Below are 25010 nucleotides of genomic sequence, written 5' to 3' on the forward strand. Positions count from 1 at the left end.
TAGGTTAGCCCCTGAATGTATGATTATCCTGATGTAGAATGCTGATATTGCCTTTACCCTACTAATGTAGGAGACGAAAGTCCAATTTTCAACAAGATAATGCATGCATCTTACGCTGGCCTTCATGTAACCTGAATCTGAGACCTGAGAAAACTTTTTGGGAATACTTGCAAGGTGTGTTTATCGCAATGGAAAGCATTTAGAGGTCACATGTTAGTTGGAAAAGCGATACGAGAAGAGTGGCGACAATTTCGCTGCAAGAATTAGAAACCCTCACAAAATTACGGCGGGAGAGAATATCTGAGGTAGTTAGGAAGAAAGCTGGTTGGACGAAGTACTAAAACTGCAATAACCATACAGGATAGTGAACGCATTTATACCGATTTCCATCCAGGAAATGCAAACGCCTTATTTTGTTACTTGTATTATAAAAGAAACTGTCGTTATTGTTTGTGTCTTATAAGTATCTACTACTTTCATAATAAATTCGATACATGTATGCTTCAGACATTGCCTTTTGACTGATTTCCACTACTGTATGTCGCAAAAATTGTCAAGAATAAGGGAGAGGATTGTAGGACATGTGTTACAACACTGATAAGTAAGGGTCCTGGTGCTGTTGAGTGGAGTCTGATGCACGTTGCTGTTCCGAAATGAAGTAATCAGTAATTTGTCGTCTAATCTGCTCACTGTATGCAAAGGTCAATGTGGACACAAGAAGTATAATTTGCTAGTATACTGGGTTACATTTATTTTTTTATGGGTCGTTTAACCAAGTAAGTTAAGGATCTTGAAATAGAGGTCAGGTCAACCTTCAACAGAATTTTATTTACTCTTAAATTTCACAAAGATTAAACAAAAGTTATTTAAGAACAAGAATAATTGAGTACAAATTATTTTAATAAAAATGACGCTAGTACTGTGGGAGGTACGAATCAAAAGGAAGACTTTTTAAATGAAATCATTCCGCGTTTGGCTGTTGAGAATCAGTTATTGCGACCACAGTTTCAACATATGGTAATTTTCAAGAATTGTGGGATGTTCTGGCCTACTCAAGAATATAAAGCTGTGACATGGCGTGCAAGAGCAGTTGCATATGGTGTTGTAAATTTATCTGCTGTTCCATACACCATACACGATAGAAATTGGGTGAAACAGTGATATAAACACTTAAATTTAAATTTAATGTTGCAGTGCTGCAGTATGAAATTTGAAGTTACTTCGAAATTGAAATCGTAGTAAACAATGTGTTAACAGCCCAAATCGGAATTATTTCATTTAAAAATTTCACGAAGGCTATCGACCCAATTATTATCAAACTTAAAAGGAAGACTGCCTGGAGAATTAAGCAAGAACATATCCTTATCTGTGCAGCTCACGGGCACAAAATTAAAGAAACAAAATACAAATGCAAATTAAATCAGCAAGATAAGCGCGTACCCGAAACATATGAGAAGTGGAGCAACTCAGATTATGTATTGTATCAACACGGATTGTGAAAACTAACATCTCCTCAAGATCAGCGAAGTGTGCCAAACAGTCCCAGGTGGCGGTCAGCTGTCAAGTCCTCTGGCATTCCGTTCCTGAATGTCGAAAAAATTTCTTCCTTCTGCCCATACTTTCATCCTTTATGTGCCAGAGGATAAATGTAACAAAATTTACGAATATATCTGGGAAGGGATAGCAAATATCCCATTTTTTGCGTAAAAGACCTACATTTTAACATGAAAAACTCGGCACTGGGCTGAACTAGTGTTACCTCGATTGGTCGGCCTGTGCGCAATATGCACTAAGTGACACTATGCGATCTCATTGGACAGTCCAAATTTTTGGAGTAAAACGGAACTAAGGGCCACCGTGCGTCTGGGATTTTGACGTTAGCGAAGCGAGGCAAAAATGTCATGCTCAACTATCCCAAGGGGATGGTAAGTTGGATGTGGTGTTCACTGTGCAGCATGAGAACAAGCGTTGGTTGTATTCAAACAAAAGCAGCGAGCTGGTAAACAACCTGGCTTCTGTGGAGGTTGCTCAATACACCAGGGAGGTGTATCTTGCTGATTTAATTTGCATTTGTATTTTGTTTCTAAAGATATTCTGCTGACAAAGGAGACCAAAAACCATACTGGGACCAACCTGATCTGCTAGAAGAGCACAAAGCTATGTTTCGAGTTTTCGCAGATGTAACCGCAAAATAGTGACCGAAAAATGAATTAAGGTCTCACAGCGAAATGTGACGGTAATGTCACAGCATCGGTGAATAACATTCATAGTGCAGGATAAAAACTGCGGGGAAGACTATGCATAGGGTGAAGCACACCTCCACCGACAAACTTTCAGAGGTGACAGTATGGAACAAAACAAGAAAAAATTCTCTAATGAACATGGTCTCTAAAACGCACGCGTTAAGACCTATGAGCGCATTTTCATCTTCTCTCCTGCGAGATATACACTGATGAGCCAAAACATTATCACTACCTGCTTAATAGCTTGTTTGCCCATCTTTGGAACGAAATACATTGCTGATTCTGTGTATCAGGGATCCGACAGTGTGTTGGTGGGTTTGTGGAGGTGTGTAGCGTTAGATGTCTTAGAACAGGTCATGTAATCCCCGTAAGTAACGGCCGCTGATTTACGTATGCAGTGATGGCGCTAGATAGCGAGCCAGATGGGTTCCGTAGAATTTACATCAGACAAATTTGGTCGCCAAGATATCAACGTGAGTTCACTATAGTGCTCCTCAGAGCACTGTAGCACAGTTCTGGCTCCGAGACACGGACAGTTATACAACCGAAATATGACATCACCGTCGGGGAAAACATTATGCATGAAGTGGTGCAAGTAGTTCGCAGCTGCCACAGGTCCCATGTAGGTGCAGGAGAGTGTCTCCCATAGCATCATGCTGCACCCACCATACCCACCACCCTGCGTCCATGGCGCGCTGCACGTTTCGAGCCGCCGTTCACCTCGATGAGGGTGTTTGTGGAGACGACCATTGGTCTGGTGTAGCAAAAATGTGATTCTTCCGAAAAGCCGTCACGTTTCCATTGATCGACGAGTGTATCCCAATGGTCCAGCACCCACTGTAATCGTAACTGACTATGTCGTTGGATCAACATGCGAACACCTGGGGTGGTCTCTTGCGGAGCTCTAAGTTGAACAACTTATGATGAACAGTATGCTCCAAAACACTTCTGCGTGCACCAACATTGTGCTCTTTCGGCAGAAATGTCACAGATCACCATCTAACCTACTTTATAGAGCAGACAAGCCTCCGAACCCCAAGTTCCGTGAAGAATCGTGGAGCACCAACCATTTAGCGCCTAGTGGTAGTTTCACTGTCCTATGCCTCTTTCCGTAGGTGCTCACGAGAGTATCACGTAAACGATGGACCAGCTTCGCCATTTTAGAAATAGTCGTTCTCAGACTACGCGTAATAATAACCTGCTCTTTGTCAGTCTCCATTTGCAGAATATGTCTTCGGTAGTGTGATCCCCGTCCGTTTCTGCTCTGCTTACATACTTCTGTTACCGCATCACGTGCCCACAACGCAACCAGGTTGCATCCAACGACGCGGTGGCAGTGGTCATAATGGTTTGGCCCATCAGTCTACATTTTTTGCGGAAAGCCCATTGCTCGCCAATTTCGAAAGTTGGTAGTATGGACCAAAAGAAGAAATATTGTCCAGGAAACATGGGCTCTAATGCGCATACCTTTAGAATTATAAGCAATTGTTTATCTTCGCCTCTGTGTAACACTTAGCTTCTACTAAAAAAAGTGCTCATAGATTTTAAGGTCTGTATTTGAGAGTCCACATTTGCTAGATATATTGTTTTGGCCTATGCTTACAATCTCTGAAAGTTTGTCGGTGGGGTTCTGCATACTGGGGACCTAGGGTGTATGTACTGTGTGATGATAATGGTACCGGGGTAATATCAAAAATAAGGTCTCCTATTTTTTTATATGTACATAGACCTGTTTATTTCTACACTGGTTTACATCAGTTTACGTCTTGAACATTTAGCTATTTTTCGACATAATCACCATTTCTGTCGATTCATTTTTGTAGACGCTGTGGCAGTATTTGTATGCCCAAATCATACCAGCTCCGCGGCTTTGGCGAAGAAGGATGCCGCCACTGGCGTGATTGTTGCTTGTCTCAGGTCTAAAGTGGTATGCCCAGGTTTCGTTAACAGTGACAGTTGAGTCCAGAAAGTTGTCCTGTTCGGCTGCAAGGTGGTGAAGAAGCATCAACTCGTTGCCACATGTGGTCCTCAGTCAGCATGCGTGGCACCCATCTTGCGCACACCTTCCGGTAATTCAATGTTTCCGTTAAAATTCTGTGAGCGGTGCCTTGCGAAACCTCAGGAACCAAAGTCAGAGATCATCCAGGGTGATACGCCGATCTTCACACATGCTTTGCTCAACCTTCAACACTGTCTCCTCAGAAACTGATGGTCTCCCGTTCCTTTGTTCGTCGTGAATTTCGGTCCGACCAACTGCAAACTCTCTACACCACTTACGAACATTTTTGACATCCTGCACGAGTCATCATGCACTACGTCAACTTGGGATGGATTGCAATCGGCGCAGTGCCCTTTACGTCCAGAAACCGAATAACTGCGCGCAATTCGAACTTGGCGGTAACATCCAACGGGAGCTCCATTCTCAACGGCTGCCAAGCCAAGACAGAGCTTCAGCGCGGCGTGCACAAGTTTACACACAATACATGAAGCACTCTTCATAACAGTGTGACCAACTGCCACTCAAACAGAGTTCTGCACTTATAAAAAAATAAGAGACCTTACTTTTGGGATTACCCTCGTACAAGAAAGGTATCTGTGGCAGGCCGCATAGAACGAGTCACAACATTAACTGAAAAGAAAACGAGAGACAGTACAGAATTCTGATCCGGGTCCACCATCCCGCCAATAAATGTTTCCGCGTAAGTCTGAGGGGCGACACATTGTTTGTCTCGCGCCGTAGTCGCAAACAGGTCACGGATTCTGATCACGGTCGCGAAAGTGATTTTCTACATCTACATCTACATTTATACTCCGCAAGCCACCCAACGGTGTGTGGCGGAGGGCACTTTACGTGCCACTGTCATTCCCTCCCTTTCCTGTTCCAGTCGCGTATGGTTCGCGGGAAGAACGACTGTCTGAAAGCCTCCGTGCGCGCTCTAATCTCTCTAATTTTACATTCGTGATCTCCTCGGGAGGTATAAGTAGGGGGAAGCAATATATTCGATACCTCATCCAGAAACGCACCCTCTCGAAACCTGGCGAGCAAGCTGCACCGCGATGCAGAGCACCTCTCTTGCAGAGTCTGCCACTTGAGTTTGTTAAACATCTCCGTAACGCTAGCACGGTTACCAAATAACCCTGTGACGAAACGCGCCGCTCTTCTTTGGATCTTTTCTATCTCCTCCGTCAACCCTATCTGGTACGGATCCCACACTGATGAGCAATACTCAAGTATAGGTCGAACGAGTGTTTTGTAAGCCACTCTCCCAATGAATCTCAACCTGGTACCCGCCTTACCAACAATTAATTTTATATGATCATTCCACTTCAAATCGTTCCGCACGCATACTCCCAGATATTTTACAGAAGTAACTGCTACCAGTGTTTGTTCCGCTATCATATAATCATACAATAAAGGATTCTTCTTTCTACACTCCTGGAAATTGAAATAAGAACACCGTGAATTCATTGTCCCAGGAAGGGGAAACTTTATTGACACATTCCTGGGGTCAGATACATCACATGATCACACTGACAGAACCACAGGCACATAGACATAGGCAACAGAGCATGCACAATGTCGGCACTAGTACAGTGTATATCCACCTTTCGCAGCAATGCAGGCTGCTATTCTCCCATGGAGACGATCGTAGAGATGCTGGATGTAATCCTGTGGAACGGCTTGCCATGCCGTTTCCACCTGGCGCCTCAGTTGGACCAGCGTTCGTGCTGGACGTGCAGACCGCGTGAGACGACGCTTCATCCAGTCCCAAACATGCTCAATGGGGGACAGATCTGGAGATCTTGCTGGCCAGGGTAGTTGACTTACACCTTCTAGAGCACGTTGGGTGGCACGGCATACATGCGGACGTGCATTGTCCTGTTGGAACAGCAAGTTCCCTTGCCGGTCTAGGAATGGTAGAACGATGGGTTCGATGACGGTTTGGATGTACCGTGCACTATGCAGTGTCCCTTCGACGATCACCAGTGGTGTACGGCCAGTGTAGGAGATCGCTCCCCACACCATGATGCCGGGTGTTGGCCCTGTGTGCCTCGGTCGTATGCAGTCCTGATTGTGGCGCTCACCTGAACGGCGCCAAACACGCATACGACCATCATTGGCACCAAGGCAGAAGCGACTCTCATCGCTGAAGACGACACGTCTCCATTCGTCCCTCCATTCACGCCTGTCGCGACACCACTGGAGGCGGGCTGCACGATGTTGGGGCGTGAGCGGAAGACGGCCTAACGGTGTGCGGGACCGTAGCCCAGCTTCATGGAGACGGTTGCGAATGGTCCTCGCCGATACCCCAGGAGCAACAGTGTCCCTAATTTGCTGGGAAGTGGCGGTGCGGTCCCCTAGGGCACTGCGTAGGATCCTACGGTCTGGGCGTGCATCCGTGCGTCGCTGCGGTCCGGTCCCAGGTCGACGGGCACGTGCACCTTCCGCCGACCACTGGCGACAACATCGATGTACTGTGGAGACCTCACGCCCCACGTGTTGAGCAATTCGGCGGTACGTCCACCCGGCCTCCCGCATGCCCACTATACGCCCTAGCTCAAAGTCCGTCAACTGCACATACGGTTCACGTCCACGCTGTCGCGGCATGCTACCAGTGTTAAAGACTGCGATGGAGCTCCGTATGCCACGGCAAACTGGCTGACACTGACGGCGGCGGTGCACAAATGCTGCGCAGCTAGCGCCATTCGACGGCCAACACCGGGTTCCTGGTGTGTCCGCTGTGCCGTGCGTGTGATCATTGCTTGTACAGCCCTCTCGCAGTGTCCGGAGCAAGTATGGTGGGTCTGACACACCGGTGTCAATGTGTTCTTTTTTCCATTTCCAGGAGTGTATGTATTCGCAATACGTTACATTTGTCTATGTTAAGGGTCAGTTGCCACTCCCTGCACCAAGTGCCTATCCGCTGCAGATCTTCTTGCATTTCGCTACAATTTTGCGCGACTACACGTAAATTTCGAGGACGAGATGAAACCAATGTGTCAGTATAATGCCTGTACGCTCCTCGATTAACGCGGGGCCACTACTGTAGCTTTTTTTTCCATTTTGCACTGCAGAGGGCTGGTGGGGCGGCTACCAGCCGCAGAGGGAGCAGTGCCGCTCGCCCATGGGCGCCGAGGGTGAGTGCGTGCAGGTGACGCGCTGCCCGCCGCTGCTGGCGCTGCTGCGCGCCACGCCGCGCCCGCCCGGCGCCGTCGAGTTCCTGCGCAGCTCTCTGTGCGGCTTCGAGAACCGCTACCCGCGCGTCTGCTGCGTACAGGTACGTACCTGCCGCCTCCCACCACTGACTCCCTGTGGACGTAACGCTTTCGTCTATCCAAAGTTGATTACGGTGGGCAGCTTGATCGCTCCTTAGACACATTTAGATAAAGAAACGACATAACACGAAGGAATTATTCGAATGGGACGGAAATCAGTAGATGTGATCTACAGGTACAGGCAAACTGATGACTACAGTTTCACAAAAATTGGACGATTTCTTCGAGAGAAAGAGCTTCACAAATTGAACAAGTCAATAACGCACAATGTACGCTTTCACGGCCGGTGTTGTCTTCGGTTGAAACTTCCGGGCTGGGCCACAAGGTATATAGAAAGAACACTCACACGGATCGATACCTCCACAAGGAATCTAACCATCATCCTAGGCAAAAAAGAGGTGTCATGAAAACCTTGGTGGACAGAGCCAACAAAATCTGCCAGCCGGCTAAATCACTTACGGTCAGCCTTCATGAAAAACGGATTTACCAGCAAGGAAATTGATCGAGCCCTCCATCAAAGAAGAAAAGAAGCCAGAAGTCCACAGCAACAAACTGATGACTACTGGAAAAGTTTTCCTACCGTTCATTAATAAAGTCACGGACCGTATCGGGAAAGTTCTGGCCAAGAATGGGATCGAAACAATCTTCAGGCCCACCAAGAAGATTAAGGAATATTTAAGAACTGCAAAATACGCCCCACACCCCATAGCAACACCTGGGGTATACAAAATTCCATGCAGTTGTGGACAAGTATATACTGGAACAACGAAAACAAGTGTAAACATCCGCTTGGCCGAACATAAAAGAAACTGTCGCTTAGGACACATCGAAAAATCGGCCGCAGCTGAGCATGTTTTTCGAGATGGGAATGACGAAATTAAATTTAATAAGACAAGCGTTCTAGCACGAACATCCCATTATCATGCGCGCATGTATAGAGAAGCAATAGAGATTCACAAACACCATAACAATTTTAAAAGAAAAGAGGAAGTTTTAAAGTTAGACAAAATATGGATGTCGACGTTGCGCCAGCAGATTGACAATCGATTACTCTTTATCGAGAATGATGACGCCTTTCAAAGATAGGCATACCATAGGCATCACGTGACGAATGGTGGTGCCCTCTATGAGCTCTATAAGTGCAAGAGTACCTGCAGCCTCAATGCCAGTAGCCGGACGACTTCAGAAGATGTCTCCCGCAGATGGAGACGAAATGTCAGGTGGAAATTTTATACATCGACCACTGCCTCTCAGCCCGTAATTTTCAACTGAAGAAGTCAATAACGCTTTGGTCCACTTCTGGCCCTCATGCGATCAGTTATTGGGCTTGGAATTGACAGAGTTGAAGGATATTGTGCCAAACTCTGTCCAATTGATGCTTTAGACCCTTGGAGAGGCCTGCCCATAAATCTCCAAACGTTCTCAACTGGTGAGCGGGAGGGCGGGCATGCTGAACTGCTGAAATGGAAGCTCAAGGTGGCTTCCCATGAAGGGCAACCAAATGGGGCGTAAAATATCGTCGATGTACCACTGAGCTGTGAGGGTGCCGCAGATGACACCCAAAGGTATACTGCTATGAAAATAAATGAGATCCCAGGCCACCAGCTCTGGCGAGCGACAGTCAGGTTTGTATTCCATCGCTGTCAGGAGCGTCTCCAGATACATCTTCGGCCTGGAATCTTATTGACTGGAGCAGAATTATCTTCAGTGATGAGTCCCGCGCCGGTCAGTGCGGCCGAGCGGTTCTAGACGCTTCAGTCTGGAACCGCGCGACCGCTACATTCGCCGGTTCGAATCCTGCCTCGGGCATGGATGTGTGTGATGTCCTTAGGTTAGTCAGGTTTAAGTAGTTCTGAGTTCTAGGGGACTGATGACCTCAGATGTTAAGTCCCATAGTGCTCAGAGCCATTTGAACCATTTTTTGATGAGTCCCGCTCCGAATTGAGCCCCTATGATCGGCGAAGACGTGTCTGGAGATGCTCCACACAGTGGTGACTTACCAACCCGACTATCGCCCGCCATATGATCCGACAACCATGATTGATGGTCTGGGATGACACTCCTATTCATAACAGAAACCCTTTGATTGCCATCCGCAGCACCCTTACACCACAACGGTATGTCGATGATATTTTATGCATGGTTTTTCTTTGCCCTCATGGCAAGCTATCCTGGAGTTATATTTCAGCTAGATAATGCCCACCTACAGACGGCGTGAGCTCCTACTGCTCGTATTCGTGCTTGCCAAAACCTACCATGGCCAGCAGCGTCGTCAGATCTCCCTAGAATTGAAAACATTTGGAGCATTATAGGCAGAGCCTTCCAGTCATCTCGGCATTTTGACTGTTTAATGCGCCAGTTAGACGGATTTCGGCACTAAATCTCTCAGGAGGACATCCAAAAACTCTACCAATGAATATCAAGTCGAATAACTGCTTGCATAAAGGACAGAGGTGGACCAACATGTTATTGTCTTGATCAATTTTTGAAGCTCTTGTTTTGAACAAATCTTCCTTTTTTTATGGAATTACGTATCATGATCTGTCTGCCTGTACATGTGCATCACATGTACCGATTTCCGTCCCATTCGGATTAATTCTTCGTGGTGCGCCGATTTTCTTTTCGCATTAGAGTGTATTTTGTCTGGAGAACTTTAGTTTCTCTCGGCAACATGGGCGTTCCATTAGTGGTCCATGCATCTCATTACGAGTACAGGAATTCTCCACGAAAGATAAGTTTTCAGAGCTCTGACGGATCATCTATATTTAGGCTCTCCGTGTTTCCACTAAACTTCTTGCGACAAATTTCGGGTAGGGCTGCTTTGAGAGGTACATGACCTATTTTCGTCCCCACCTTTCTCCTATGCGAGCTACTACAATCTCATTAACGACCATTTCGTCGAGGGGATGTCAAACCCTAATGTTCATGTCTTCTTCCTGGCTTCAAGCTGAGCAGCATACAGTAACGCTAGAAACCTTTAGATACTTCTGCAACAAGTTCTCGCGAAGCTTGGAAGACTTTGTTTGTAAATGTGGTACCTCGACGTAGTACTGATTATGAATGCACAAAATAAATTATATGTGAAAAAAAGGTTTCACGTATGTTAACAATGGAGCACACAGTTTCTCTTCCAGTATTTCATTTGAGCTGTTCCTTTTCATCGTATTTTTTCCCTTCTTCTACATAGACACTACATGAAATTTCCCTCAGTCTGTAATGTTGCCATCCACTATGCTTATTGTCAAAATGGTATAAGAAGTAACTGAGCATCGAATTGAAAATCACACTCGAATCACTCAACAGAGGAAATGGCTGTGGGCCTGATAAGGTTTCTGTCATAGTTTGTGTCGAATGTGGGGAGATTTGTCCCTCCTTCTAACTACAGTTTATCGTCGCTCATTAGAAGAAACAAAAGTGCCACGCAACTGGAAAGAGAAGCACGTCATTCCAATGTAGATTAAGAGTCGCAGTCCTGATGGACAGAACTATAAGTGTATCTCATTGATTTCAACCACGCCATTTTACTTCCCCTCTCTTCGTTACTTGTCCGTTTCTAACGACCACGTTGTCATCCTTCCCTTCCTTCTTGATTACTTGTGTTTCTATCACATTCATCTGTCTCTTCCTTTCGCACCCCCCCCCCCCCTTTTTCACATCCATTCCTAACAGTATCCTCAGTTTAAATATGTTACCTGCCTTCACTTTCTGCCTTTCATGAACTAACATAAACTCTGCTCTTACCTACTACAGCTACTACTACTCTCCGCTGTTAATATTTTCACTACTCCCAAGTGTAAAAATAATGTATAATATGCAGAACGCCTTGTCAGATGTAAGAGAGGGCGTGATTATCATAAGCTCGCCCCAATAAAAAACTAAATAAATTAAATATATGTTGTGAAACTGAGGACTATATTTTGTGCTTGCGTAAGATTACTTTTCAGTAAATCAAACACGTCCTATGTAAAATTTGTTTATTAGAAAGGAATTGCAGTAACCAGTAATTACTATGTCGTCAAATTTCTTGTATCATTATTATTATTCTAAAAAAGAACGAGAAGTACAGCTGGAGGAGCGGCCTGCACCACACTCGATGACGTCCCCTCGGTTGCATCAAGTGGCGTCCCCGAACCGCGAGCTTTTGCTCACTGCACGTCTCCCCTACAGGGCTTCCAGTACGAGCCGCCCGAGGTGGAGGAGCAGACGACGACGCGGCGCCCCGAGCAGACCAACCAGCGCCAGCAGCAGGCGTCTGACCACCCCAACGCACGCCTGCTGCCCACCGAATGCGGCGTCGACTTCTCGGAGCGCATCTTCGGTGGCAAGACAACCGAGATAGACGAGTACCCCTGGCTCGCGTTGCTCAGGTACCGCGCAAGTGAGTACCCGCATTCCACCTACCCAACAATACAACAGGATAAAGGGAAAAAAGTACAAGAGGTTCGTAGATTCTCGAGGAGATAGTATTGTCAAATGATGTAACGTTTCGAGTTACGCCACTGGAGTAGTAAATCGGTCTATCGGAGCAGCAATAGAATTAGCGACCTGCTGTGGTCCACCAAAGAGACAATCGAAACGCAGCGCACGCCGGGAGTGTATGACGCCAGCTGGAACTGTGGAGCAGTTTACGCAGAGAAACGGAGCGACTTGTAGTAACTCATCGAAAAGGAGTACAAGTAACACATACAACTTGGATAACAACATAAAACTGCAGCGACAAAACAGTAATATCAATCTGGGAAATATATACAGTTCGAGAAGGCTAGCGTGCTATCTAGGCTGCCACTTAAGTTCAAAAGGGGAATACGGGAGCGATCGAGATAGTCAAGCGGCCCACCAACGTGAGACACGATAATTGTCAAGGCCTCCATCATCATGATTACGAGAGGTAGCCGGCATATAGACACACTGCGAGGCTGTCCCGTTGCGTACGCCAGTGCAAAATGTCTGATCCGTACTAACTACAAACTGACACCGTGGGAGTAGCAGCTCCCACTGATTCACCAACATAGTTCCACCTTAAATTACAATCAACAACAGCTCACTTACCCTCCACAACCAAAAGCCAATCCTATGATGAATTTTATTTACGTTCCTTGTGGAGGCGGCAGTGATAACTATACGCTATCTGATCAAAAATATACGGACACCCCCCACGAAACGTGGAAGTGAGCTCTACATGTCACGAAAGGCGGGCCTGCTAGTATAAAAGGAAGCAGAAAGTATTGTATAGTGAGTAGAGAAGCTGTAACAGTAGAATGCGTCGCTTAGAAGAGCTCGGTGATTTCGAATGTGTACTGGTCATTGGATGTCACACAAACGAAAATCCAAAAGCGACATTTCAAACATTCTAAATCTGCCCAAGTCGACTGTTGGTGGCGTAATTGTGAAGAGGGCAACCACAGATAAACAAAGATCAGAAACGCATCGTACTGACGGACAGTCATAAAAATAGGGTTTGGGTTGGGTTGTTTGGGGAAAGAGACCAAACAGCGAGGTCTTCGGTCTCTCGTGCTTATCCCACGCACACTGACTGTAGTACGTCACTCTGGTGGTTCGACCTGTTGTGCTGCCATTCATGCACAGCAATCCTGAAGGTGTTTTCCAGCATGGAATGGCGTACCCGCATCAGTTACCCAAACTCAGTTTGGCTCGATGACCACCCGGCTCAGATTCATTGTTGCTGGTGGAGATGGCACACTGAATAACCTTAAAACACAAACAAATTTATCACGAAATCTTGCTACTGTAACGAACATGCTATACAGAGTGTCGACATATTGTTTTGGAGTGCTTGATCATCAGATCTGTCTCCAGTCGAGAACATATGGCACTTTATCGGACGAAAACTCCAGCGTCATCCACAACTAACGTTAACCGTCCCTGAATTGATCGACCAAGTAGAACAAGCATGGAACTCCATCCCACGAAGGGGAGGAGACCATCGGATTAGGGAAGGACGGGGAAGGAAGTCGGCCGTGCCCTTTCAAAGGAACCATCACGGCATTTGCCTTGAGCGATTTAGGGAAATCACGGAAAACCTATATCAGGATGGCCGGACGCGGGATTGAACCGTCGTCCTCCCGAATGCGAGTCCAGTTTGGACGGACAGCCATCCTCTACCATTGCTGAGGATGGTTGTAAAAAATTACATGAAACCAGCGAGTTTCAAAGTAGTATCAGCAGTCCATCTTGCACAATGACTGTGCGCAGGGAGTTAAAAGGGGGTGCAATGGTCGAATAGCGCCTCATAAAGCACGCATTACTGTCGTCAGAACTGAGCGATGCTCTAGGTAGAGTAAAGAGCAACCCACTGGACGGTGGATGAGTAGAAGCGGGTGATTTGCAGTCATGAAGCTGCCTATGTTCTGTGGCAGTTCGGTGGAAGGGTCTGTATTTGGCGATTGTCCGGAAGCGTTACCTGACACCACGTCTAATGCCAACAGTGAAATACGAGTACAATGGAGGTGGTTTTACGGTATGAGGATGTTTTTAGTGGTTCAGGTGTGGCCTCCTTACTGAGCTTAATAAAATGTAAATGCGGTAACTACAGGACGTTAAACTCTATGTTAGAGTTTAAATGCGGCAGCATATAAACACATTTTACATCATTGTGTGCTGCGTACAGGAGAGGTACAGTTCACAAACGATGACTGCTTGTATCAGAATGGCAATTAATTCTGTGATAGAGCAGCTTCTGCAAGGCAGTGATCTGTGGACAATAACATTCCTGAAATGGAGTGGCGCGCCCAGAGTCCCGAACTGAACCCAAAGGAAACCCTTGGGGATGGGTTAGAACATCGACTTCGCTCAAGACCCCAGCGTCCGACCATCACCACCTTTCCTGGTTAACGCTCTTGAGGAAGAATAGACTGACATTCTGTGAGGACTGATGGATCCACCTTTAGCCATGTGTTTTTAAAGTTCCTTTACGCAGTGCACTAAATGAACAAACTTTAAAAACGAGGCTGAAGACGGTTCCATCAGTCCTCACATACTGATCACCCGTCGTTCCGTTTCTCATTGATATTGGATATACAGAAGATTGTCACTCATCCACAGATATTCAAACGTCTCAATGAAAATGTACCCAGTGTAGTTAATGTCCTCACAAACTCGAAGGATGGAAATAGCCCATATTAATGTCCACTGACAGGTATCTGTATACTTTTGATTAAATAGTGCACACTACAAATGAACATATGCTGCCCCACTAGTATTGCGTACTCTGATGAAAGCCTCTTCAACGGTGACCGATACGTAGGTAGATCATTTTAGAGCACGACACGGTTTATACGCAGAAGAATTATGAAGACATATCACAGTATCCCATCATAGCACCAGCGTAACACAACACTTCGAAATAAAGTGTTTCTACGGGAGAGTCAGTTGATCTTTATTCACTCCAAATGACGCTTCCCAGTATCAAGATTTTAAACTAGTCATATACTATCAAGTCATCTAAATGTAGCTGCTAATAGCAATGGAAATCCTATCGATACTCGGCTGCAAGATACACACATGGTAGTATCAACAGATTCAAAATGTTTCCACTACACTAATAAAACATTTCAGATTCACGAAATAGTTTCTAGCTCTAGTACATTGTACTAAATACTTTCGTACCTAAAACATATATTATGACACATTCATGACCTACTTGAATAATATTTTTCTCCTCGATTGTTAGCAATTTTTGTGAATGTTAGAACGTTTGCCAGCCAGTGTGGCCGAGCGGTTCTAGGCGCTTCAGTCTGGAACCGCGCGACCGTTACGGTCGCAGGTTCGAATCCTGCCTTGGGCATGGACTTGGGTTAGTTGGGTTTAAGTAGTTCTAAGTTCTAGGGGACTGATGACCTCAGATGTTAAGTCCCATAGTGCTCAGAGCCATTTGAACCATTTTTGTTAGAACGTTTGAAATGCCTATCAATTTACTGATGTGATTGAATACAGTCAGCAGCATTATGCAACATGGCTTCTTTTCGCGTGTTGCGGGTTTTCCATTAATTGCCACCACATCATATCGTCATAATCAGTAGCACGAACTGCAGCAGCCATTTGACATCTACAACCGTATCAAAGTCTCCTCTAGATTTTATCAAGTATTGCGATCTTCAGTTAAGTATACACATACATGTCGCTTCTGCGTGTTTTCCGACGTAATGTAACTATGTTCCATTACGTTGTCGTAGAGCTTTTTTATTATCTCTTGCAGTTTAATAGAGAACTTTCTCGGCCCATCAGCTATCCATTCGCATTCCTTTACGAATACGTAGTATTTGTATATTTTCTCTAGGATTTCAGGCACCCTTGTTCTGAATTCAAAGTAAGACGGTTGATTTCAGGCCTTTAGCGCTTTTTCTGTGACCACAACGAGCCTTAGTAATTTTAGGAGCAGTAGCACTATACTTACCACCAGTGAATGCTTTGTTTCTACATTTTGGTGCATAATTTGGAGTAATAAATACCGTTAGCTCCAATGTTAGGGGCGTTGTGGGACCCCTTAGGGACATGGCTGACAAGAGGGGGAAGAAAGCCAATGTGCACTCCGTGTGTATACCGGGTGGACTCATTCCATACCTGAACCGGGTCCTTCCGGTTGCCATGAAGAGCACACGGTGCAGCCAACTGCAGTCGGTGGCTCACGGCGATACCAGTCATGTGTGTCATTTTGGATCTGAAGACATTCTCTCTGGTTTCGAGTGGCTGACAGAAGTGGTAAAGACTGCCAGTCTTGCTTGCGAGATGAAAGCAGAACTGACCATTTCCTGCGTAGTTGACAGGACCGATTGCGCACGTATGGTACAGAGCCGAGTGGAAGGTCTCAATGAGAGGCGCAGACGGTTCTGCGACCGTGTAGGCTACAGATTCCTCAACTTACGCCAAAGGGTGATTGGGTTTCGGGCTCCGCTGAAAAGATCAGGAGGCGGCTATACGGGTAGCGGGGTCGTGTGGCGTGGACTGGGCGGTTTTTTAGGTTACAGGGCCTCGGGAAAACACAAAAAGGGCTTCAGTCTCAAAGGGTGCAGGCCGAAGACAGGTAGATACAGGAACCATCGGTATAACAGTTGTAAATTGTCTTAACTGTGTTGGAAAAGTACAGGAGCTTCAAGCGCTAAGCCCGCATCTCGTGGTCGTGCGGTAGCGTTCTCGCTTCCCACGCCCGGGTTCCCGGGTTCGATTCCCGGCGGGGTCAGGGATTTTCTCTGCCTCGTGATGGCTGGGTGTTGTGTGCTGTCCTTAGGTTAGTTAGGTTTAAGTAGTTCTAAGTTCTAGGGGACTTATGACCACAGCAGTTGAGTCCCATAGTGCTCAGAGCCATTTGAACCATTTTTTCAAGCGCTAATAGAAAACACTGACGCTCAAATCGTTACAGGATTTAAAGCTGGCTAAAGCCGGAGGTAAGTTCAGCCAAAATGTTTGCGGAGAACCTAACGGTGCTCCGAAAGGATAGGCTAAACACAGTTCGCGGTGGCGTGTTTGTTGCTGTTGGAAGTAGTTTGTCTTGTCGCGAAATTGACGAGGATAGTTCCAGTGAGTTAGTATGGGCAGAGGTCACTCTTGGCAACCGGTATAAAATAATAATTGGATCCTTTTACCAACCTCCAAATTCAGATGATACAATTTATGTGTGGTTGAAGGAAAACTTGAGTTTAACTTCAAACACGTACCCTAAAAAAAAAAAATTGTACAAATGGCTCTGAGCACTGTGGGACTTAACAGCTATGGTCATCAGTCCCCTAGAACTTAGAACTATTTAAACCTAACTAACCTAAGGACAGCACACAACACCCAGTCATCACGAGGCAGAGAAAATCCCTGACCCCGCCGGGAAAAACACGTACCCTACTCGTACAATTATAGTTGATGGTGACTTTAATTTTCCCTCGATAAGTTGTCGAAAATGCGTGTTTAAATCAGGAGGTACGCATAAAACATCATCCGAAATTGTGCTAAATGCATTCTCTGAAAATTATTCCGAGCAGTTAGTTCATGAGCCCACGCGAACAGTGAACGATTGTGAAAACATACTTGACCTCGTAACAACAAATAATCCTGAGCTAATAACGAGCATGATAACAAATATTGGGATTAGTGAACGCAGGATTGTCGTAGCGAGACTGAGTATTGTAAGCCCCAAACTCTCCAAAATTAAACGAAAAATATGCCCATTCAAATAAGCAGATAAAAATTCACTTGGCGCCTTCCTGAGAGACAATCTCCACTCCTTCCAAATTAAGAATGTACGTGTAGACTAGATGTGGCTTGAATTCAAAGAAATACAAACATCAAATAAAGTTTTGCATCACCCCGATTCCCAGTCCCTTTGACTATTCAGAGATGTCACTAAACCCGCCCAAAGATGTAAACAACCATGCATGAGCAGCATATATTAGACGGAGGGAGTCCGACAGCCGATCAGTTCCAGTCATTCCAGGAGGAGGAAGGTACACGGCTCGTGTTGTCTGTAGTTCAACCATGCCTAGACGGTCAATACCACGGTTTGATCGCATCCGCATTGTTACTTTATGCCAGGAAGGGCTCTCAACAAGGGAAGTGTCCAGGCGTCTCGGAGTGAACCAAAGCGATGTTGTTCGGACATGGAGGAGATACAGAGAGACAGGGACTGTCGATGACAAGCCTCGCTCAGGCCGCCCGAGACCTACTACTGCAATGGATGACCGCTACCTACGGATTATGGCTCGGAGGAACCCTGACAGTAACGCCACCATATTGAATAATGTTTTTTGTGCAGCCACAGGACGTCGTGTTACGATTCAAACTGTGCACAATAGGCTGCATGATGCGCGACGTCACTCCCGGCGTCCATGTCGAAGTCCATCATTGCAACCACGGCACCATGCAGCGCGTTATAGATGGACCCAACAATGTGCCGAATGGACCGCTCAGGATTGACATCAAGTTCTCTTCACCGACGAGTGTCGCATATGCCTTCAACCAGACAATCGTCGGAGACGTGTTTGGAGGCAACCCGGTAAGGCTGAACGCCTTAGACACACTGTCCAGCGAGTGCAGCTAGGCGGAGGTTCCCTGCTGTTTTGGGATGGCGCTATGTAGGGCGGACATATGCCGGTGGTGGTCACGGAAGGCGCCGCAACGGCTGTGCGATACGTGAATCCCATCCTCCCACCGATAGTGCAACCATATCGGCAGCATATTGGCGACGCATTCGTCTTCATGGACGACAATTTGCGCCCCCATCGTGTACATCATGTGAATGACTTCCTTCAGGATAACGACATCGCTCGACTAGAGTGGCCGGCATGTTCTCCAGGCATGTATCCTATCGAATGTGTCTGCGATAGATTGAAAAGAGCTGTTTATGGACGACGTGACGCACCAACCACTCTGAGGGATGTACGCCGAATCGCCGTTGAGGAGTGCGACAATCTGGACCAACAGTGCCTTGATGAACTAGTGGATAGTATGCCTCGACGAATTCAGATATGCATCAATGCAAGAGGACGTGCTACTGGGTATTAGAGGTACCGGTGTGTACAGCAATCTGGGCCATCACTTCTGAAGGTCACGCTGTATTATGGCAGAACATGCAATGTGTGGTTTTCATGAGCAATAAAAAGGGCGGAAATGATGTTTATGTTGATCTCTATTCCAGTTTTCTGTATAGGTTACGGAACTCGCAGAATCGAGGTGATGCCAAACTTTTTTTGATATGTGTAGTATCGGTAGCAGTTGAAATATTTGTACCAAATAAACTAGCAAACGACGGAGCTGATGCTCCTTGGTACAAAAAACGAGTCAGAACACTGCTGCAAAAACAACGAAACGAACATGCTCAATATAAACTGAAGTAAAATCTCCAAGATTTGCAATTTTTTCAGAAGCTTGGAAATTAGCGCGGACTTCAATGCGAGATAATTATAACAGTTTCAACAACGAAACTTTGTCTCGAAACCTGTCAGAAAATCCAAAGAGACTCTGGTCGTATGTGAAGTACGCTAGTGACGAACATTATGAATAACCCAGAAGAGAATGGTCTATTGACGCCATACCACGGAAGAAAGGAGATTGCACTATCCCGATAGAGTTTTGCGTATGTTAAATACGAAAAAGTTGCTGTGGTAACTTCTGGAGTACCGAAACTGGACTTCTTGGCTTTATCCATACGCCTAGAGGCCAGTCTCAATCCCTTATTTCAGAGCATCCATCAGTGTCGTCCTCTTTTTGAGCAGTGCAGGAGGAGCAGGGAATGGATGGTCTGTGGCGAGTAACTAGACGACCTTTTTTTTTTTATTTCTTCAGAAGTTTCGAGACAGATTTGTAGCTTGTAACTCAGACGGTCCAAAGTAACTCTTCACGAACTACAATCATGGAAGAAATTAAACACCAAAAAGTTATTAATATAGAGTAATGAAATTACTACCGTATTTAAGCAACTAAAACTGCAAGATCACAGGTTAATGTAAGCGCGAGATAACACTGAAATTTGCGTTAATAACCGGTGTAACCTCCAGAATGCTGAATGCAGTATGCAAACATGCATGCATTCTGTTATACTGGCGCCGGATATCAGTTCGTGGACCGAGCGAGGTGGCACAGTGGCTAGCACACTGGACTCGCATTGGGGCGGACGACAGTTCAATCCCGCGTCCGGTCATCCTGATATAGGTTTTCTGTGATTTCCCTAAATCGCTCCAGGAAAATGCCGTGATGGTTCCTTTGAAAGGGCACGGCCGACTTCCCTCCCCGTCCTTCCCTAATCAGATGAGACTGATGACCTCGCTGTCTGGTCTCCTCCCCCAAACAACCCAACCCCAACTCAGTTCGTGGGATGGAGTTCCATGCTTGTTGTACTTGGTCGATCAATACAGGAACGGTTAACGTTAGTTGTGGATGACGCTGGAGTTTTCGTCCGATAAAGTGCCATATGTTCTCGACTGGAGACAGATCTGGTGATCAAGCACAGTATGTCGACAGTGTGTAGAGCATGTTCGTTTACAGTAGCAAGATTTCGTGATAAATTTGTTTGATTTTAGGGTTATTCAGTGTGTCATCTCTACCAGAAACAATGATTCTGAGCCGGGTGCTCATCGAGCCAAACTGAGTTTGGGTAACTGATGCGGGTACGCCATTCCATGCTGGAAAACACCTTCAGTATTGCTGTGCATGAATGGCAGCACAACAGGTCGAATCACCAGAGTGACGTACTGCAGTCAGTGTGCGCGGGATAAGCACGAGAATGCTGTTAATGTCACACGAAACCGCATCCCAGAGCACAACCCAAGGTGTAGATTCAGTGTGTCTACGCCGCCGTGACGATCGTTGCAGGCGCTCACCTCACCTCCTGCTAACCAACACACAGCCATCAATAACACCGAGGCAGAACCGGCTTTCATCAGAAAACACACATACTTCCAGTCCCTCCTCCAATGAGCTCTCGCTTGTCGCCACTAGAGACGCAAAACGGCGGCTGGTTGGATCGCTGGAATGCGCGCTAAAGGGCTTCTGGCTCGGAGCTGACCTTGAAGTAATCGATCTGAAATAGTTCGCCATTGTCATTGTGTTGCCAGCTGGTGCGCCGGTCGTCCTTGTCGGTACTACCAAGTGGCCATCTGGAGCCCGTACATTCCCTCGACAACTGCTGGCAGCTACCTGAACGGTGGCTACATTCCTGCCAAGTCTTTCTGCATTACCGCAGAACGAACATCCATCTCCTCGTAGCCCTATTACACGACCTCGTTCAACTTCAATGTGGTGTTTATAATGGCGTCTCTGTCGCATTAATGGCACTCTAGGCTAACATCAACTCACCACGTCCAATCCCAAAGGTATCGTTACAGCGTGTATTGAATGCAAACCTGATTTGAATAGTCATAGTAGTGCTACTACCGCCACTCTTATGCGACTGGCGTGAAATTTGAGTAGACATCCTCTTTCAGATTCGAAAGTCTCTACCAACTTTTGTTTACGTCGCACAACTCCTTTTTGTTGTTGCAATTTTTTTGCGGCGTTGTGTTTGTGTCTGCTTGGACGTATCAGTTGATAAATGATTACTCACAATCTTGATATTACTTCATATTCTGCGAAGCACTTACTGTGAAAGTCTATAAGGGTCGTCATGCGTGCTTGACACGTTCTCATTGAGGCGTAATTTGTGAACAGCTGTTGCTGTGATCTATACCATGTTCCACAACACATCTTTATCTTTGAAGAGGCAGTCACCATAATTAGCCTTGCTTTGAAATGCAGTACAGCGTTTTTGTTTTCTCGTAAACATTTGGCTTTTATAGAAAGTCGGAATCTCATTTATTTTTCAGCCTTTGAAATGTTGTTTTTAGTCCCAGAAATTATTAACAGAGATGTCACTAGATATTATCCTTTTCCTCATACGTGTTTCATTAATTGCAGGGTGGTACCTCGTGACGATTTTTCTGCATTTTCAGGGGATGGGCAGCTGCTGTTCCTTTGCGGTGGAGTCCTCATCAACAGCAGATATGTACTCACAGCGTCCCACTGCGTCAACGGGAGGGACATCCGTGATTATCGCCTGTGAGTATCCGCCAAGCAGTCCCCTACAGTCATTGCAACGCCTGCTTCTCCGATAGTAACAAAACGATTTTATGTCCAATATCAAAATGTATTCCATTAAACACGACAGCCAAATGTGCAACAGTGCGGGGGGGGCAAGTTCTGCAATTTTAATCATCGCCTCCAAAATGTGAAGCTGCGACTATGAAACCTGGTGAGTTTTCCTCTATATAGTCACCACCCTTCAATTTTTCCCCACGAGGGGTGAGTTAGCACGGGCCTTTGTTGTACGAGCCTGCATTTTGGCTGTTCAATAAGTGTTCCACCTCGAAAACCAGCTCGCCGTCATGATGAAAACTCCCGTCGCGCAATGGTTAAAAACTCCCATTGTAGTAGTCTCCCGCAAGACTGTCTGGAGATCTGGGAGGTGTCATTCTTTAATGGTTTGCCCCAAACGAACATAATCAGTCGGCACCACACCATGGCAGGCCCAAAAAACAGCATCAACTTGCCCAATAATGATTGGATCTTCAGCTCTCACGACGGCGGTGGAGCAGTATGTTTCTACTGTTTGATTTTCCTCGTAGTCGTAGCGATACATACAGCACTTGTCCATGAAGACCAGACCTTTATCTTAAAAAATTACGAAGTCTCGAATCTCATCTGCTCTTCCTCCATAGCTCCCTCCCACACCCTCAACACTTCCTTTCCTCAGTTTCTCAGTACTTCTTTCCCACTTTCCAAACTTGACACAAACCCTCCTTCAACTCGCGGGACTAACACTCCTGGAAACTGATGAGAAATGGCTTATTTCCAGAATGATCCTGTTGCTCTGCAGACAATATGTGCTGTTCTGAAAGTTCCTGGCAGCTTACAGCCGTATGCCGGATCGGCATTCGAACCCAGAGCTTTGCTGTAGAAGGTACACAGGAGAGTTTCAGTGAAGTTTGGAAATTGGAGGAGAGGTCTTCACAGAAGTCATGTGAGCGTGGGTTGTAAGCCGCACCTGGCTAGCTCAGTGAGCAAGGGCTTTGCTCACTAGCATTAGGGTTCCACCCGTAATTTCTAGTCCCAATAAGGCAAAAGGTTTTAATCTACCAAGTAGTTTCAAAAGACTAATATTGTATTTCCTAGAACAACTTTCGAGAGGGTTGCCGTGTAAATAACAGCATCAGAGGCATATAGTGCTACGAACGACTAGACCATTGTCAAAGAGACTACTAATTTTCCTACACTTGCACAGATTTCCATTTGCGCTGCTGGCCATTAAAATTATGACACCAGGAAGCGACACGCAAGAAACATCAGATTGCCATGAAGTGTACTATATGCCAGGACATGCACGTAATTAGCATTCCAGTGCAGCCACGCAAAGTAAGAAGCAGCGACGTCATCTACAGTCTGTATACAGGGTGTTCGGAAATTACCGATACAGATTTCTAGGACTTGTAAAGGAGAGTGAGTACATAAGAGAACCCACGTCCGGAAACTTACAGTTTCCGTGCTACATCCGTTTAACCTACCTCTCTCACCTGGCTTGAGCTTCATTCAGGTGTCTGTGAGTTACAGAGCAGCATGTTTGAGTACTCGTTTGCAGGATACTCCGACATGATCCTTCTGTATGGCGAAGTTGATAGTAATCGAGAAACTGCTCGTAGCCTTTATGAAGATCGTTATGCACAACGTCCGACTCCATCGCGTACCCTTTTCGTCACAATTACCGAAAGGCTTCGAGAAGAGATTACCTTCGCCGTCATCAGGCGTGACCGTGGAGTTCCGTGGAGACGCAGCACACCCGAACTGGAAGAGACCGCCTTGCATCATATTGAAGAGAAAGCGTCAACGAGTACACGAGCAATTGCGCGTGCAATGGATGTTGCTCCCAGCACAGTCCGGTATGTTTTGGATGGACAACAACTACATCCATATCCCCTCCAACACTCCAGACCACCTCTAACACACATGCGTGAATGAGGCTCGAACCAGGTCAGTGAGATAGGACAGACTTCAAATGACATCAGTCAATCCGATGTAAGCATCCCCACCATGACAACCTTGTTGCAAACCTAGCAAGCAAATATGTTTTCAACGTTTGTAGTACGAAAAGAATTCGTTTCCAGACATTGGGTTCCTGTTCAAAATATTGTGTACTCATTCCCCTCCACAAGTCCCAAAAGTTTTTAACGCGAATTTCCGAAAATCCTGTATAAGGGGAGGTAAAGCAGTGAGCTTCTGACAAGGAAGTCGCATTTGAAAGTTGTTTGTTTGTGAGAAGATCGTGTCATGCTTCGGGTACGAAGAAGAAACGTTTAGCAGCACGTGCAGGAATTCGGTAGCGGTAGTACCATGGATTACTGAGACTGCGGTTCTATGCTACTGTTGCTCGCATTGTTAAGCATCATGCGAATATGAAATCTACGCGTTCAGTGTGGCTATACTTAACGACACACAAAATCTCGAAGGCCCTACACGACTAGGGACCGAGAGAACAACACGTCGTCTCTTTGGCAGTTACAGACCGTACAACCACGCCACGTAAGTTGAGACAGGGAATGTGCTTGTTTGGGACAGCACAAGTGTCCAGACGGTCAGTACTATGACGCCTGACGTCTGGAGTACCACAGTATATCAGCACAGCGGCCATCATGGCGGCATCCCTTGACGCAGCAGCAGACACATGTGCGCCGACAATGATGTGTACAACGTCATCACTGGACACAGGAGTGTGACCATATCAAATTTTCAGGAAATTTCCAGTTCTGAATACAGAATCACGTTTGATGTATCCATGTGTGGAGGCTCTGAGGAGAACGAATATTGGCAGATTGCATTTGTCACAGTCATACAGGCCTAGCACTTGGCATGATGGTACAGGGTGCCAACGGGTACTCAAAACGATCACCTTTGATAATTCGGACAGCAACCGTTAAATTTATGGTGTCTTAAGGCCGGTGTCAGTGCCCTATCTTTACGCTATCT

The 25010-nt window shown here is 46.1% G+C and overlaps 1 protein-coding gene across 1 annotated transcript in view; it reads left to right on the plus strand.

Moving 5' to 3' along the window:
• LOC126472359 (serine protease easter-like) overlaps positions 1-25010 on the plus strand; it is a 155345-nt gene that overhangs the window by 78261 nt on the left and 52074 nt on the right. The window contains exons 2-4 of the mRNA XM_050099931.1: positions 7320-7522; positions 11688-11898; positions 21947-22052. Coding sequence (XP_049955888.1) covers positions 7320-7522; positions 11688-11898; positions 21947-22052 — 520 coding nt within the window. The remainder of the gene's footprint in view (positions 1-7319; positions 7523-11687; positions 11899-21946; positions 22053-25010) is intronic.

This window comes from Schistocerca serialis, chromosome 1 (assembly GCF_023864345.2).
Source record: "Schistocerca serialis cubense isolate TAMUIC-IGC-003099 chromosome 1, iqSchSeri2.2, whole genome shotgun sequence".
Taxonomy (NCBI): Eukaryota; Metazoa; Arthropoda; class Insecta; order Orthoptera; family Acrididae; genus Schistocerca; species Schistocerca serialis.